This window comes from Pseudophryne corroboree, chromosome 3, assembly GCF_028390025.1.
Source record: "Pseudophryne corroboree isolate aPseCor3 chromosome 3, aPseCor3.hap2, whole genome shotgun sequence".
NCBI classification, from domain to species: domain Eukaryota; kingdom Metazoa; phylum Chordata; class Amphibia; order Anura; family Myobatrachidae; genus Pseudophryne; species Pseudophryne corroboree.
In genome coordinates, this window is record NC_086446.1 from 32,446,927 (window position 1) to 32,464,984 (window position 18,058).

At 47.9% G+C, this 18,058-nt stretch overlaps 1 protein-coding gene across 1 annotated transcript in view; it reads left to right on the top strand.

Annotated features, from left to right (window-relative positions):
- LOC135057108 (zinc finger protein 91-like) overlaps positions 1-18,058 on the top strand; it is a 133,394-nt gene that overhangs the window by 21,820 nt on the left and 93,516 nt on the right. Inside the window, exon 5 of the mRNA XM_063963009.1 lies at positions 6,186-7,209. Within this exon, the coding sequence (XP_063819079.1) occupies positions 6,186-7,209 (1,024 nt within the window). The remainder of the gene's footprint in view (positions 1-6,185; positions 7,210-18,058) is intronic.

Here is an 18,058-nt window from a genome sequence, read left to right on the forward strand (position 1 = left end):
TTAAGACTCCCTCTGCTGGTGCTCATCCGTTTGATGCAGAATATCTGGAGAAGATGTTCACGGGAACTTGTCCACAGTGTTCCGACTCCCTCTGCTGGCGGCTGGCCGTAATTGCAGATATATTTTGCTAGCTGATCGTGACCGCAAGCCAGTATTCACGTCAATGAATGGGAGATATTCGGCACTGATATGGTCACTCTGAAAACGCGTTTCTCCGCCTTTCAAACACCCTCAGCGGCTTCCTCAGTTCAAATGACCATACTCCATAAATTCGGTTTATATAGCCACCCTGATTTGTAATTCCCGCGGCCGTGCGCGCATGCGCACTTAGACATGCGTTCCAAGCCTCGCTTTCACTCAGCCCCTTAAATAGACTCCGGCGGCCATTTTAATCATCTCATACCAAGCCTCACTTTCATATAAGATTGGTTGTTCATACCACGAAATCCAAGCCTCGTTTGGAGTCCCGGAAGTTGTATCAAGCCTCTCTTCCTGGTACTATTAATAATGACATATCCAAGCCTCATTTTAAATCCCAATGGATATCTCTCGTTACCATGGTAACTTATATTAAGCTCCGGTGGCCATTTTCCACATCATACCAAGCCTCGCTTACATATAAGATCCAAGCCTCTTTTGAAGTCATTTATTATATACAATATGTATATTACCGCATCCTAATGCTACCAAAAATAATTTAAAAATATTTAAAAATATATACCAGACATGGATGGAAAAGGGATAAATATAATATGATATCACACAGCTCCATCTTGTGGCTCATTACCATAACTACAATCCCATCCTGTCACCATATAAAATCCCAGTCCCCATTTCCAACTCCCGGCATCATAAGGAACTATATATCATCCCACATTATTCGGTATAGATATATATTTTACCATTTTCTTGATTAATAAATCCTAAATTCATAAATTTTAAATTTTATTTAACTCAACTGAGTCATTAAGACCCTGAGGGATAAAAGTTTTAAGGTTAAATATCCAATATGCTTCTTTCTTACACAACCTTTTAAACCTATCCCCCCCCCTATTGGTTGTCGCCACCTGTTCGATGGCCGTAATAAGTATATTTTCACTTTTCCCCTCTCCACAATCCAGAATGTGACGATATAAATAAGTATTCCCTACTCTTTTATCTATCTGTCTTTTGTGCTCCATAAACCTGACGAAGATCATTAAAAAAAATTCCTCGATTCTAAAGCTAGACGAAATGTTGAATTCCAATATAGAGCTTAGTGAACAAGTAATATTTCGGAAATCAGACAGTTTGAAATCTGCATTAGCTCCTAGTTTTTTTAATAGATCGTGTGATAAATCTGTATCTTCAGAGGCACAAGGGGGTCAATTAAATACATGGTTGCCCAAACCACCAATAGGGTTTCATAAGTGTGGTAGAACAAACTGTGTAACATGTAAACATACAAAAAAGAAAACGACACAATTTATCTCAACTGTATCAGGAGAGAAATTTAATATAAAAAGTTTTCTGAACTGTAGATCCATGTATGTTATCTATGTTTTACAATGCGGATGTGGAGCTCAGTACGTGGGGCGTACCACACGGGCGCTCCACGTCAGGTTTATGGAGCACAAAAGACAGATCGATAAAAGAGTAGGGAATACTTATTTATATCGTCACATTCTGGATTGTGGAGAGGGGAAAAGTAAAATATACTTATTACGGCCATCGAACAGGTGGCGACAACCAATAGGGGGGGGATAGGTTTACAAGGTTGTGTAAGAAAGAAGCATATTGGATATTTATTCTTAAAACTTTGATCCCTCAGGGTCTTAATGACTCAGTTGAGTTAAATAAAATTTATGAATTTAGGATTTATTGATCAAGAAAATGGTAAAATATATATCTATACCGAATAATGTGGGATGATATATAGTTCCTTATGATGCCGGGAGTTGGAGATGGGGACTGGGATTTTATATGGTGACAGGATGGGATTGTAGTTATGGTAATGAGCCACAAGATGGAGCTGTGTGATATATTATATTTATCCCTTTTCCATCCATGTCTGGTATATATTTTTAAATATTTTTTAATTATTTTTGGTAGCATTAGGATGCGGTAATATACATATTGTATATAATAAATGACTTCAAAAGAGGCTTGGATCTTATATGTAAGCGAGGCTTGGTATGATGTGGAAAATGGCCACCGGAGCTTAATATAAGTTACCATGGTAACGAGAGATATCCATTGGGATTTAAAATGAGGCTTGGATATGTCATTATTAATAGTACCAGGAAGAGAGGCTTGATACAACTTCCGGGACTCCAAACGAGGCTTGGATTTCGTGGTATGAACAACCCATCTTATATGAAAGTGAGGCTGGGTATGAGATGACTAAAATGGCCGCCGGAGTCTATTTAAGGGGCTGAGTGAAAGCGAGGCTTGGAACGCATGTCTAAGTGCGCATGCGCGCACGGCCGCGGGAATTACAATTCAGGGTGGCTATATAAACCGAATTTATGGAGTATGGTCATTTGAACTGAGGAAGCCGCTGAGGGTGTTTGAAAGGCGGAGAAACGCGTTTTCAGAGTGACCATATCAGTGCCGAATATATCTCCCATTCATTGACGTGAATACTGGCTTGCGGTCACGATCAGCCAGCAATATATCTGCAATTACGGCCAGCCGCCAGCAGAGGGAGTCGGAACACTGTGGACAAGTTCCCGTGAACATCTTCTCCAGATATTCTGCATCAAACGGATGAGCACCAGCAGAGGGAGTCTTAATACCGGGATTGTCCTTATCAGATTGAAATTGGAGCTGACGTAAAGGCTAATATCATATGGTAATTACCTATTTCAAATTAATATATATGTGCACACATGTTCTCACTGGACACAAATTAATTAAGGACACATGAACATAACCAGTGTTTGAGAAGCTAATCCCAGCCAATTCATTATCTTATCAGTGGACACTGTGAAAATCAGAAATATTAAAGTCCAAGCCTCTGAATCATAGCGAGATATTAATGTTTTATCATTATATGTGGAATATTACTTTTATGATGATTTAGAATATGCATATTATGTACTGAATAATTGTATTTTATGCTGCAGCATTATATGTTAATAAAATTTAATATATTTATATCTAGAATTATATATAATTTTTTATTGTGAATATTTTTCTCATTGTCCCCTTAATTAGTGCGGACAGCGCTTCTGATTTTCTACAGGGGGTCACACCCCTGTAGTTAGAGTTTTTCAAGTTCAAAATGGAATCCTTGAGAGCAGTGATTGCGGGCCTGGAAGAACCGGAATTCATGGTTTCCTTGGATATCAAGGACGCCTACCTTCATATTCCGATTTGGCCACCTTATCAGGCTTATCTGAGGTTTGCCCTAATGGACGATCACTACCTGTTCCAGGCACTACCCTTCGGCCTGTCCACACCTCTGAGGGTATTCACAAAGGTAATGGCAGAGAAGATGTTCCAGCTCTGGGTCCAGGTGGTCAATGTTGTCCCTTACCTGGACGATCTTCTGATAAAAGCAAGATCCAGGGAACTTTTTATTGCTCCATATCGACCGCACTATCCAACTTCTGTCACACCATGGGTGGATTCTCAATTTACAGAAGTCCCACCTGGAGCCAATTCAGCGGCTCCTGTTCCTGGGGATGTTACTAGAAACTGTGGCCCAGAAGGTGTTCCTCCCAGAGGACAAAACGAGAACACTTCAGGAGATGGTCCACGTGGTGCTCCGACCTGCTTGAGTATCCATCCGTCTTTGCATAAGATTGTTGGGGAACATGGTTGCCTCATACGAGGCGATCCGATATGGGAGTTTCCATGCCAGAACATTTCAATTGGATCTCCTGAGCAAGTGGTCCGAATCATATCTACAGATGCTCCGGATGATTCGGCTGTCACCTCAGGCCAGGATTTCCCTCCTGTGGTGGCTGCAGTCCTCCAATCTCCTGGAATGCTGGAGTTTTGGGATTCAGGATTGACCCTCGCGACAGATCAGAGTCTGAGAAGACCCAAGGGGTTCAGTTCCAGGGCAGGTGGTCAGCCCACGAAGCCCTCCTTCCGATCAACATTCTGGAACTTCGGGCGATCTACAATGCCCTGCTTCAGGCCTCTCTGCTCAAGGATCACGCAATCCAAGTACAGCCGAACAACGTCACAGCAGTGGCGTACATCAATCGGCAAGGAGGGACAAAAAGCAGAGCCTGCATGCGAGAGGTGTCAAAGATACTCCTCTGAGTGGAAAGAAATGCAAGAGCAATGTCGGCACTCTTCATTCTGGGTGTGGACAACTGGGAAGCGGACTTCCTGAGTCATTACGATCTCCACACAGGGGAGTGGAGATTCCACCATCAGGTGTTCCAGCAGATCATCCACCGGTGGGGCTGCCCACAAATAGACATGATGGCTTCTCGACTTAAAAAGAAACTTCACTGGTATTGCTCACGAACCAGGGACCCTCAGGCGAGGGCAGTGGATGCCCTGAGGTCGCCTTGGCCTTACCGGCTGGTCTACCCATTTCCTCCGATTCCGTTGCTCCCAAGGGTGCTCAAGCGAATCAGAAATCAAGGAGTCCAGGCAATTCTGATTGCACCGGATTGGCCTCGGAGGGCGTGGTACGCGGATCTTCTGGACATGTCCGTCGAAGACCCTTGGCCTCTACCACATAGAAGAGCTCTTCTTCAACAAGGACCGTTCGTCTACCCGGACTTACGGCGACTTCGTTTGTTGACATGGAGGTTGAGTGGAACATCCTAGCTCACAAGGGCCTTTCCACAAAGGTTATTGCTACCATGGTTCAGGCCAGGAAACCTGTGACGTCAAAACACTATCATCATATCTGGAGAAGATACGTCTCTTGGTGCGAGGAATGCACTTATCCGCCTGCAGAGTTTCACTTGGGACGTTTCTTACGTTTTCTGCAGGCTGGAGTGGATAGGGGCTTACGTCTGGGTTCCATTAAGGTCCAGATTTCAGCTCTCTCGATTTTCTTTCAGAAGAAATTGGCAGTGTTGCCAGAAGTTCAGACCTTCTTGCAAGGGGTACTCCACATACAACCTCCTTTTGTGCCACCTACGGCACCATGGGATTTGAATGTGGTGTTGGAATTTCTACAGTCCTCCTGGTTTGAACCTCTGATGACGCTAGAAGACAAGTTCCTCACTTGGAAGACGGTGATGTTACTGGCCCTGGCTTCTGCTAGACGTGTCTCAGAATTGGGGGCCTTATCGTGTAAAAGTCCATACTTGGTCTTTTACAAGGACAGAGCGGAGCTCAGGACTAGGCAGCAGTTCCTACTGAAGGTTGTCTCTGCGTTTCACCTGAATCAACCTATTGTGGTTCCATCAAGTTCTGGCACTTCTGCTCCTCCGAAGGCATTGGATGCTGTGCCAGCTGTGAAGATCTATGTCAAGCGAACGGCTCTGATAAGAAAGACGGATTCCTGGTTCGTGCTCTATGATGCGCAGAAAAAGGGTTGTCCTGCTTCGAAGCAGTCCATTGCTCGTTGGCTTAGGCTTACTATTCAACAGGCCTATGCGTCGGCAGCCTTACCTGTTCCTAAGTTTCTGAAGGCCCACTCTACAAGATCGTGGGTTCTTTCTGGGCGGCTGCCTGTGGAGTCTCGGCCTTTCAACTATGCCGAGCTGCTACCTGGTCAGGGAAGAACACTCTCTTGTTAAGTTCTACAGGTTTGATATCCTGGCCAAAGAGGATACCCAGTTTGGGCAGGCGGTGCTGCAGCAGTCTCCACCCGTTCTGGAAGCTTTGGGATGTCCCCATCGTACTAAGTCTCCCCAATATCTCTTATTGATGCTACATGCCTGTCTCTACCTAGTAAGCAGGAAAATAACCCTCTGTAAAAGCTGCCATGGAGTACTTAAGAGGTCCATAATTTGCTATTTTCTCTAACATCCAATTGGGGGACACTGGATACTGTGGGGTAGAGAGTGCGGTGTAGAGAACCCAGCAGGAGTTTCATTGTTTCTGGTTCATGTAAGGGGACCATGCTCTGGTCACCACACCCTATATCTCATAGTGTCCAGCGTCTCTTAAAGGACTGAGAGAAAAGGATTTGTAACACAAGTACAAAAATCCAATTTTTCCATTATGTGACCTGTGTGCGTCTAATACACTAATATTTTCTAACTTTTTGTGGGTTTTTTTAGCGTGAAGTCCTGACTGGTATTAAGGTAGATGATACAGAGGAAGAAGAAGAGACGTATGTGACTGATATGAAGGCAGAAGATATAGAGGGAGAAGAAGAGACGTATATGACTGGTATAAAGGCAGAAGATATAGAGGGAGAAGAAGAGACGTATATGACTGGTATAAAGGCAGAAGAAATAGAGGGAGAAGAAGAGACATATGTGACTGATATGAAGGCAGAAGTTATAGAGGGAGATGAAGAGACATATGTGACTGATATGAAGGCAGAAGTTATAGAGGGAGAAGAAGAGACGTATGTGACTGGTATAAAGGCAGAAGATATAGAGGGAGAAGAAGAGACGAATGTGACTGATATGAAGGCAGAAGATACAGAGGGAGAAGAAGAGACGTATGTGACTGATATGAAGGCAGAAGATATAGAGGGAGAAGAAGAGACGAATGTGACTGAAATGAAGGCAGAAGATATAGAGGGAGAAGAAGAGACGTATGTGACTGATATGAAGGCAGAAGATACAGAGGGAGAAGAAGAGACGTATGTGACTGATATGAAGGCAGAAGATATAGAGGGAGAAGAAGAGACGAATGTGACTGAAATGAAGGCAGAAGATATAGAGGGAGAAGAAGAGACGTATGTGACTGATATGAAGGCAGAAGATACAGAGGGAGAAGAAGAGACGTATGTGACTGATATGAAGGCAGAAGATATAGAGGGAGAAGAAGAGACGAATGTGACTGAAATGAAGGCAGAAGATATAGAGGGAGAAGAAGAGACGTATGTGACTGATATGAAGGCAGAAGATATAGCGGAAGAAGAAGAGACGTATGTGACTAATTTGAAGTCAGAAGATATAGAGGGAGAAGAAGAGACGTATGTGACTGGTATGAAGGCAGAAGATATAGAGGGAGAAGAAGAGACTTATGTGACTGGTATAAAGGCAGAAGATATAGAGGGAAAAGAAGAGATGTATGTGAGGGGTGATCAGCGGTGTAAGGAGGAGGAAATTCCTACAGATATCAGCACAGGTGAGTAATAAACACTTATTACAGAGAAATAATCTCTCTGTGCACCATGATGACATAGTGCTCTGGTTGATTTTAAGCAGTGACTTATATGTGTGGTGTTTGTATGTTTTTCAGTTTTTTTATGGTTGTCCTACCCCAGTCCAAAAATATACTGGTATGTTAATTGTCATCTGATACAGTGGGCCTGTGCTTGTAGTAGAGTATTTAAGTGGTAAGGTCCATTGTGTAAGGGACTCATATGAATGACTATGTATCTTGTATTCAACACTGCGTTTGGGGGGGGCTGCGGCAGCTGCGTGACGTCACACTCAGCCGCTGCAACCCTCACAGCAACGAGTAGCTCCTGCCAGCGCGCAGTAGCTGAGCTGGCAGGGAGCTACTCTTCCAGTACAAAAGCATCCTGTTCTCCCCCGCACATCATGTCACTGTGTGCTACCAGCCCAGAGATCTGACCACTCTCCTCCCCACACTCTCTGGTGTATCTCATACATCAGGAGCCGTCAGCCCCTATTATACTCCTGTTCTCCCCCTCACATCATGTCACTGTGTGTTACCAGCCCAGAGATCTGACCACTCTCCTCCCCACACTCTCTGGTGTATCTCATACATCAGGAGCTATCAGCCCCTATTATACTCCTGCTCTCCCCCTCACATCATGTTACTGTGTGTTACCAGCCCAGAGATCTGACCAGTGTCTTCCCCACACTCTCTGGTGTATCTCATATATCAGTAGCCATCAGCCCCTATTATACTCCTGCTCTCCTCCTCACATCATGTCACTGTGTGTTACCAGCCCAGAGATCTGACCAGTCTCCTCCCCACACACTCTGGTGTATCTCATATATCAGGATCCATCAGCCCCTATTACACTCCTGCTCTCCCCCTCACATCATGTCACTGTGTGTTACCAGCCCAGAGATCTGACCAGTCTCCTCCCCACACTCTCTGGTGTATCTCATACATCAGGAGCCATCAGCCCCTATTATACTCCTGCTCTCCCCTCACATCATGTCACTGTGTGTTACCAGCCCAGGGATCTGACCAGTCTCCTCCCCACACTCTCTGGTGTATCTCATACATCAGGAGCCGTCAGCCCCTATTATACTCCTGCTCTCCCCCCTCACATCATGTAACTGTGTGTTACCATCCCGGAGATCTGACCAGTCTCCTCCCCACACTCTCTGGTGTATGTCATACATCAGGAGCCATCAGTCCCTATTATACTCCTGCTCTCCCCTCACATCATGTCACTGTCTGTTACCAGCCCAGAGATCTGACCAGTCTCCTTCCCACACTCTCTGGTGTATCTCATACATCAGGAGCCATCAGCCCCTATTATACTCCTGCTCACCCCCTCACATCGTGTCACTGTGTGTTACCAGCCTAGAGATCTGACCAGTCTCCTCCCCACACTCTCTGGTGTATCTCATACATCAGGAGCCATCAGCCCCTAATATACTCCTGCTCTCCCCCTCACATCATGTCACTGTGTGTTACCAGCCTAGAGATGCACATGGACAACACTGCCCCAAGCTTCTATACAGAATGCTCTCTGACCTTAAGAGCCAGAGGTGTACAGTTTTATACATTTCACATTGAACAAGGCTATGACTTCACAACGACAAACAAGCTATACAATAGTTTGTCGACATCTATAGGTAGAAAGGCCTGTCCCATAGGTCACATACTTTGGTCTTTGGGAGTCATTCCGAGTTGATCGCTCGCTAGCAGTTTTTCTCTGACGTCCTAGTGGATGCTGGGACTTCCGTAAGGACCATGGGGAATAGCGGCTCCGCAGGAGACTGGGCACAAAAGTAAAAGCTTTAGACTAGCTGGTGTGCACTGGCTCCTCCCCCTATGACCCTCCTCCAAGACTCAGTTAGATTTTTGTGCCCAAACGAGAAGGGTGCATGCTAGGTGGCTCTCCTGAGCTGCTTAGAAGTAAAAGTTTAAATAGGTTTTTTATTTTCAGTGAGTACTGCTGGCAACAGGCTCACTGCATCGTGGGACTAAGGGGAGAAGAAGCGAACTCACCTGCGTGCAGAGTGGATTGGGCTTCTTGGCTACTGGACATTAGCTCCAGAGGGACGATCACAGGTTCAGCCTGGATGGGTCCCGGAGCCGCGCCGCCGGCCCCCTTACAGAGCCAGAAGAGCGAAGAGGTCCGGAGAAAGCGGCGGCAGAAGACGTTCCTGTCTTCAAATAAGGTAGCGCACAGCACTGCAGCTGTGCGCCATTGCTCTCAGCACACTTCACACTCCGGTCACTGAGGGTGCAGGGCGCTGGGGGGGAGCGCCCTGAGACGCAATAAAACACTATAAAAACCTTATATGGCTAAAGAAATGCATCACATATAGCTCCTAGGCTATATGGATGCATTTAACCCCTGCCAGTTTTCCTGAAAAAAGCGGGAGAAAAGGCCGCCGAGAAGGGGGCGGAGCCTATCTCCTCAGCACACGAGCGCCATTTTCCCTCACAGCTCCGCTGGAAGGACGGCTCCCTGACTCTCCCCTGCAGTCCTGCTACAAGAATCAGGGTAAAACAAGAGAGGGGGGGCACTATTGGCAGCTAATATATAATACAGCAGCTATAACAGGGAGTAACACTTATATAAGGTTATCCCTGCATATATATAGCGCTCTGGTGTGTGCTGGCAAACTCTCCCTCTGTCTCCCCAAAGGGCTAGTGGGGTCCTGTCCTCTATCAGAGCAATCCCTGTGTGTGTGCTGGGTGTCGGTACGATTGTGTCGACATGTATGAGGAGGAAAATGATGTGGAAGCAGAGCAATTGCCTGTGTTAGTGATGTCACCCCCTAGGGAGTCGACACCTGACTGGATGGTCGTATTTAAAGAATTACGTGACAATGTCAGCACTTTGCAAAAAACTGTTGACGACATGAGACAGCCGGCAAATCAGTTAGTGCCTGTTCAGGCGTCTCAGACACCGTCAGGGGCGCTAAAACGCCCGTTACCTCAGATAGTCGACACAGACCCAGACACGGATACTGAATCCAGTGTCGACGGTGAGGAGACAAACGTAATGTCCAGTAGGGCCACACGTTACATGATCACGGCAATGAAGGAGGCATTGAACATTTCTGACATGACAAGTACCACAAAAAAGGGTATTATGTGGGGTGTGAAAAAACTACCAGTAGTTTTTCCTGAATCAGAGGAATTAAGGGGCAGATTTATTAAGCCTGGTGAAGTGATAAAGTGGAAGGTGATAAAGAACCAGCCAATGAGCTCTTAAGTGTCATTTTTCAAACCCAGCCTGTAACATGGAAGTTAGGATCTGATTGGCTGGTACTTTATCACCTTCCACTTTATCACTTCACCAGGCTTAATAAATCTGCCCCTAAATGAGGTGTGTGATAAAGCGTGGGTTTCCCCCGATAAAAAACTGCTGATTTCTAACAAATTATTGGCACTATACCCTTTCCCGCCAGAGGTTAGGGCACGTTGGGAAACACCCCCTAGGGTAGATAAGGCGCTCACACGCTTATCAAAACAAGTGGCGTTACCGTCTCCTGATACGGCCGCCCTCAAGGAACCAGCTGATAGAAGGCTGGAACATATCCTAAAAGGTATATACACACATACTGGTGTTTTACTGCGACCAGCAATCGCCTCAGCCTGGATGTGCAGCGCTGGAGTGGCTTGGTCGGATTCCCTGACTGAAAATATTGATACCCTGGATAGGGACAGTATTTTATTAACTATAGAGCATTTAAAGGATGCATTTCTATATATGTGAGATGCACAGAGGGATATTTGCACCCTGGCATCAAGAGTGAGTGCGATGTCCATTTCTGCCAGAAGGGCGTTATGGACGCGACAGTGGTCAGGTGATGCAGATTCCAAACGACATATGGAAGTATTGCCGTATAAAGGGGAGGAGTTATTTGGGGTCGGTCTATCAGACCTGGTGGCCACGGCAACGGCTGGAAAGTCCACCTTTTTACCCCAGGTCACCTCTCAGCAGAAAAAGACACCGTCTTTTCAAACTCAGTCCTTTCGTTCCTATAAGAACAAGCGAGCAAAAGGCCACTCATTTCTGCCCCGGGGCAGAGGAAGAGGAAAAAGACTGCACCAGGCAGCCTCTTCCCAGGAGCAGAAGCCTTCCCCCGCTTCTGCCAAGTCTTCAGCATGACGCTAGGGCTTTACAAGCGGACTCAGGCACGGTGGGGGCCCGTCTCAAAAATTTCAACGCGCAGTGGGCTCACTCGCAAGTGGACCCCTGGATCCTGCAGGTAGTATCACAGGGGTACAAATTGGAATTCGAGACGTCTCCCCCTCGCCGGTTCCTGAAGTCTGCTCTTCCAACGCCTCCCTTCGACAGGGAGGCAGTATTGGAAGCTATTCACAAGCTGTATTCCCAGCAGGTGATAATCAAGGTACCCCTCCTACAACAGGGAAAGGGGTATTATTCCACGCTGTTTGTGGTACCGAAGCCGGACGGCTCGGTGAGACCAATTTTAAATCTGAAATCCTTGAACACTTACATAAAAAGGTTCAAATTCAAGATGGAATCACTCAGAGCAGTGATAGCGAACCTGGAAGAAGGGGACTATATGGTATCTCTGGACATCAAAGATGCTTATCTCCATGTCCCAATCTTCCCTCCTCGCCAAGGGTACCTCAGGTTTGTGGTTCAAAACTGTCATTATCAGTTTCAGACGCTGCCGTTTGGAATGTCCATGGCACCCCGGGTCTTTACCAAGGTAATGGCCGAAATGATGATTCTTCTTCGAAGAAAAGGCGTCTTAATTATCCCTTACTTGGACGATCTCCTGATAAGGGCAAGATCCAGGGAACAGTTAGAGTTCGGAGTAGCACTGTCTCAGGTAGTGCTACGTCAGCACGGGTGGATTCTAAATATCCCAAAATCACAGCTGATTCCAACAACACGTCTACTGTTCCTGGGGATGATTCTGGACACAGTCCAGAAAAAGGTGTTTCTCCCGGAGGAGAAGGCCAGGGAGTTATCCGAGCTAGTCAGGAACCTCCTAAAACCAGGCCAAGTGTCAGTGCATCAATGCACGAGAGTCCTGGGAAAAATGGTGGCTTCTTACGAAGCAATTCCATTCGGAAGATTCCATGCAAGAACTTTTCAGTGGGATCTGCTGGACAAATGGTCCGGATCGCATCTTCAGATGCATCAGCGGATAACCCTGTCTCCAAGGACAAGGGTGTCTCTCCTGTGGTGGTTGCAGAGTGCTCATCTTCTAGAGGGCCGCAGATTCGGCATTCAGGACTGGGTCCTGGTGACCACGGATGCCAGCCTGAGAGGCTGGGGAGCAGTCACACAGGGAAGAAATTTCCAGGGCTTGTGGTCAAGCATGGAAACGTCTCTTCACATAAATATCCTGGAACTAAGGGCCATTTACAATGCCCTAAGTCAAGCAAGGCCTCTGCTTCAGGGTCAGTCGGTATTGATCCAATCGGACAACATCACGGCAGTCGCCCACGTCAACAGACAGGGCGGCACAAGAAGCAGGAGGGCAATGGCAGAAGCTGCAAGGATTCTCCGCTGGGCGGAAAATCATGTGGTAGCACTGTCAGCAGTGTTCATTCCGGGAGTGGACAACTGGGAAGCAGACTTCCTCAGCAGACACGACCTCCACCCGGGGGAGTGGGGACTTCACCCAGAAGTCTTCCAAGTGATTGTAAACCGATGGGAAAAACCAAAGGTGGACATGATGGCGTCCCGTCTCAACAAAAAACTGGACAGATATTGCGCCAGGTCAAGGGACCCTCAGGCAATAGCGGTGGACGCTCTGGTAACACCGTGGGTGTACCAGTCCGTGTATGTGTTCCCTCCTCTGCCTCTCATACCCAAAGTACTGAGAATCATAAGAAGGAGAGGAGTAAGAACTATACTCGTGGCTCCGGATTGGCCAAGAAGAACTTGGTACCCGGCACTGCAAGAGATGCTCACGGAGGACCCGTGGCCTCTACCTCTCAGAAAGGACCTGCTCCAGCAGGGACCTTGTCTGTTTCAAGACTTACCGCGGCTGCGTTTGACGGCATGGAGGTTGAACGCCGGATCCTGAAGGAAAAAGGCATTCCAGATGAAGTCATACCTACCCTGGTCAAGGCCAGAAAGGATGTAACTGCAAAACATTATCACCGCATTTGGCGGAAATATGTTGCGTGGTGTGAGGCCAAGAAGGCCCCTACAGAGGAATTTCAACTGGGTCGTTTCCTGCATTTCCTGCAAACAGGACTATCTATGGGCCTAAAATTAGGGTCCATTAAGGTTCAAATTTCGGCCCTGTCAATGGTTTGAACCACTCACCACTGTGGATTTGAAATATCTCACATGGAAAGTGGTCATGCTGTTAGCCCTGGCTTCAGCCAGGCGTGTCTCTGAATTGGCGGCTTTATCATATAAAAGCCCTTACCTAATTTTTCATTCAGACAGGGCAGAACTGAGGACTCGCCCTCAATTTCTCCCTAAGGTGGTTTCAGCGTTTCACATGAACCAGCCTATCGTGGTACCTGCGGCGACTAGGGACTTGGAGGACTCCAAGTTGCTGGACGTAGTCAGGGCCCTGAAAATATATGTTTCCAGGACGGCTGGAGTCAGAAAATCTGACTCGCTGTTTATCCTGTATGCACCCAACAAGCTGCTCGTTGGATTTGTAGTACAATTCAGCTTGCACATTCTGTGGCAGGCCTGCCACAGCCAAAATCTGTAAAAGCCCATTCCACAAGGAAAGTGGGCTCATCTTGGGCGGCTGCCCGAGGGGTCTCGGCTTTACAACTTTGCCGAGCAGCTACTTGGTCAGGGGCAAACACGTTTGCTAAATTCTACAAATTTGATACCCTGGCTGAGGAGGACCTGGAGTTCTCTCATTCGGTGCTGCAGAGTCATCCGCACTCTCCCGCCCGTTTGGGAGCTTTGGTATAATCCCCATGGTCCTTACGGAAGTCCCAGCATCCACTAGGACGTCAGAGAAAATAAGAATTTACTTACCGATAATTCTATTTCTCGTAGTCCGTAGTGGATGCTGGGTGCCCATCCCAAGTGCGGATTGTCTGCAATACTTGTATATAGTTATTGTTACAAAAAAATCGGGTTGTTTATTGTTGTGAGCCATCTTTTCAGAGGCTCCTACGTTTATCATACTGTTAACTGGGTTCAGATCACAGGTTGTACGGTGTGATTGGTGTGGCTGGTATGAGTCTTACCCGGGATTCAAAATCCTTCCTTATTATGTACGCTCGTCCGGGCACAGTATCCTAACTGAGGCTTGGAGGAGGGTCATAGGGGAGGAGCCAGTGCACACCAGCTAGTCTAAAGCTTTTACTTTTGTGCCCAGTCTCCTGCGGAGCCGCTATTCCCCATGGTCCTTACGGAAGTCCCAGCATCCACTACGGACTACGAGAAATAGAATTATCGGTAAGTAAATTCTTATTTTAGCATCCGTGCAAACGCTATGCCACCGCCCACTTTTTTGTGCAGTTTCAGAGTAGCTCAAAACCTGCTCAGCGCTTGCGATCATTTCAGACTATTCAGTTCTGAATTTGACGTCCCACACCCGCCCAGCGTTCGCCCAGCCACGGCTGCGTTTTTCCTGGCACGCCTGTGTTTCTCTTATGTCCTAGAGGATGCTGGGGTCCATATTAGTACCATGGGGTATAGACGGGTCCACCAGGAGCCATTGACACTTTAAGAGTTTAATAGTGTGGGCTGGCTCCTCCCTCTACGCCCCTCCTACCAGACTCAGTATAGAAAATGTTCCCGGAGGAGCCGGTCACAGCTAGGGGAGCTCTCCTGAGCTTTCCTGGTAAAGTTTTATTTTAGAGTTTTTTTCTTTACAGGAGGCTGCTGGCGACAGCATCCCTGCATCGAGGGACTGAGGGGGGAGAGCATTGTCCGCCCTGCAGGATCTTGAGACGTTGAGCTCCAGAGGGGTCTGATCGCGCCGCGGCGCAGGGGAACCTCTATGGTCTGATACTGCTTCCTCGGGGTCCCCTGCGGTACATTCTCACAAACGTGCACTTGCAATTCTGCAGGATGACACGGACACCGACTCTGATGCTGCAGACGGTGACGGTGATGTGTTGAGGGGGACAGCATCACTTGCCATGGGGGTGCAGTTGATCATTGAGGCTGTTAGGGATGTTTTACACATTTCGGACACAACTCCGGAACAGGTGGAGGAGGCCTTCTTTACGGATAAGAAGAAGCCCCCCCTCACCTTCCCAGCATCCAAAGAATTAAATGCTATCTTTGAAAACGCATGGGAAACTCCGGAAAATAAATTCCAGATTCCCAAGAGAGTCTTGGTGGCTTTTCCCTTCCCTGAGGAGGATAGGAAGAGATGGGACTCTCCACCAATAGTTGACGCCTCTGTCTCCAGGCTGTCCAAACTGGTGGTATCACCGGTCCCGGGATCTACCGCGTTAAAGGACCCGGCAGATCGCAAGGTGGATGCTACGCTGAAATCCATTTACACGGCTTCGGGGGCTATATTGCGGCCTACTATAGCCTGTGCTTGGATTGCTAAAGCTATTGCCAGGTGGTCAATCACTCTGCGGGAGGAATCGACTATGCTGGACAAAGGTGACATTGATTTATTTTTACGTAATATTCAGGATTCTGCAGGGTTCTTGGTGGATTCCATGAAGGACCTGGGTTCCATGGCTCCGGGGATCTCCTCCATGTCCGTCTCGGCTCGCAGGGGTCTCTGGCTGTGCAACTGGTCTGCGGACGCGGAATCCAGGAAGTGTGTGGAGGGCCTACCATACAAAGGTCAGGCTCTCTTTGTGGAGGCACTGGATGCGTGGATTGGCACGGCTACCGTGGGTAAGTCTCCTTTTCTCCCCTCAGGTGCACCGGCTACGAAGAGGCCTTTTACACCAGCCACGTCACAGTCCTTTCGGCCTGCGAGGTCTAGAAAGAACAAGCCTTCGAACATCTTCTTCAAAGGTGGTCGTGCCAAAGGAAAGAAACCTGCTCCCGCAGGTTCCCAAGCCCAGAAGCCCACTTCTGATACCCCTAAGTCCTCCGCATGATGGTGGACAGCTAGGCCTGGAGGAAGGTCAGGTGGGGGCAATACTCCGGCAGTTCAGCCATGTCTGGGTGTCGTCTGGCCTGGACCCCTGGGTCCTGGATATAGTGTCCAGGGGTTACAGACTGGAGTTGCAAGATCCCCCACCTCACCGTTTCTTCAAGTCAGGATTGTCAGCTCTGCTGGCGAACAGAACAATTCTTCTGGAGGCCATCAGAAAATTGATGGTGTCAGAGGTCATTGTTCCAGTTCTACCTCAGCAGTGGAACAAGGGTTATTATTCGAACCTTTTCGTGGTACCAAAACCGGATGGTTCGGTACGTCCTATTCTAAACTTAAAGTCTTTGAACCCTTATCTCAGGGAGTTCAAATTCAAGATGGAATCTCTGAGAGCTGTCATCTCAGGTCTAACGGAAGCGGTGTTCCTGTTGTCGCTGGACATCAAGGATGCTTACCTCCACATTCCCATTTGGTCGCCGCATCAGGCATATCTCAGGTTTGCACTGTTGGACGATCATTATCAGTTCCAGGTGCTGCCGTTTGGCCTCTCCACAGCACCAGCGATCTTCACCAAGGTGATGGCGGAGATGATGGTTCTTCTCCGCAAGCAGGGGGTGAACATAATTCTGTATTTGGACGATCTCCTGAACAAGGCGTTGTCCGGGAGAGGTTGTTGCAATCCATTGCGCTCACGACACAGCTGCTCAGGACGCACGGATGGATCCTGAACCTTCTAAAGTCTCATCTGGAGCCGACAAGGAGGCTGTCTTTCCTGGGAATGGTCCTCGACACGGAAGTGCAGAGGGTTTTTCTCCCGGTGGAGAAAGCATTGGTGATTCAAACAATGGTCCGGTATGTCTTAAAGCCTACCCGGGTATCGGTTCATCAATGCATCTGCCTTCTGGGGAAGGTTGTTGCCGCCTACGAGGCTCTGCAGTATGGCAGGTTTCATGCGCAACCTTTTCAGCTGGACCTATTGGACCAGTGGTCGGGCTATCGCCTACACATGCACAAGAGGATACGCCTGTCTCTGAAAGCCAGTATTTCACTCCTCTGGCGGCTACAACTTTCGCACCTTCTGGAAGGCCGAAGGTTCGGAATTCAGGATTGGATCCTTTTAACCACAGATGCAAGTCTAAGAGGTTGGGGAGCAGTCGCTCTGGGGGAAATTTTCAGGGAAGGTGGTCGGATCAAGAATCCCTTCTCCCAATAAACATCCTGGAGCTAAGGGCCGTGTACAACGCCCTTCTGCAAACAGGACACCTTCTACATGATCGAGCTGTTCAGGTGCAGTCGGACAACGTGACCATGGGGGCCTACATAAACCGTCAAGGTGGAACGAAGAGCAGGGCTGCCATGTCAGAGGTGTCAAGAATCCTCCTCTGGGCAGAAAGAAACGTGGTGGCGATGTCGGCAATCTTCATTCCGGGAGTAGACAACTGGGAAGCAGACTTCCTCAGCCGCCACGATCTCCATCCGGGAGAGTGGGGCCTCCACCCGGAGGTGTTCGAGAAGGTAATCGGCTGGTGGGGGGTTCCTCAGATAGACATGATGGCCTCCCGCCTCAACAAGAAGCTGCGGAGGTACTGTTCCAGGTCGAGAGACCCACAGGCAGTGGCGGTGGACGCACTGGTAACACCGTGGGTGTTCACAACAGTGTATGTGTTCCCTCCACTTCCTCTGATACCAAATGTTCTTCAACTGGTAAGAAAAACAAAAGTTCTGGCAATCCTCATTGCTCCGGACTGGCCAAGGAGGGCTTGGTACGCGGATCTTCTGCTGGAAGATCCAAGGCCATTACCTCTTTGGGAGGATCTGCTACTGCA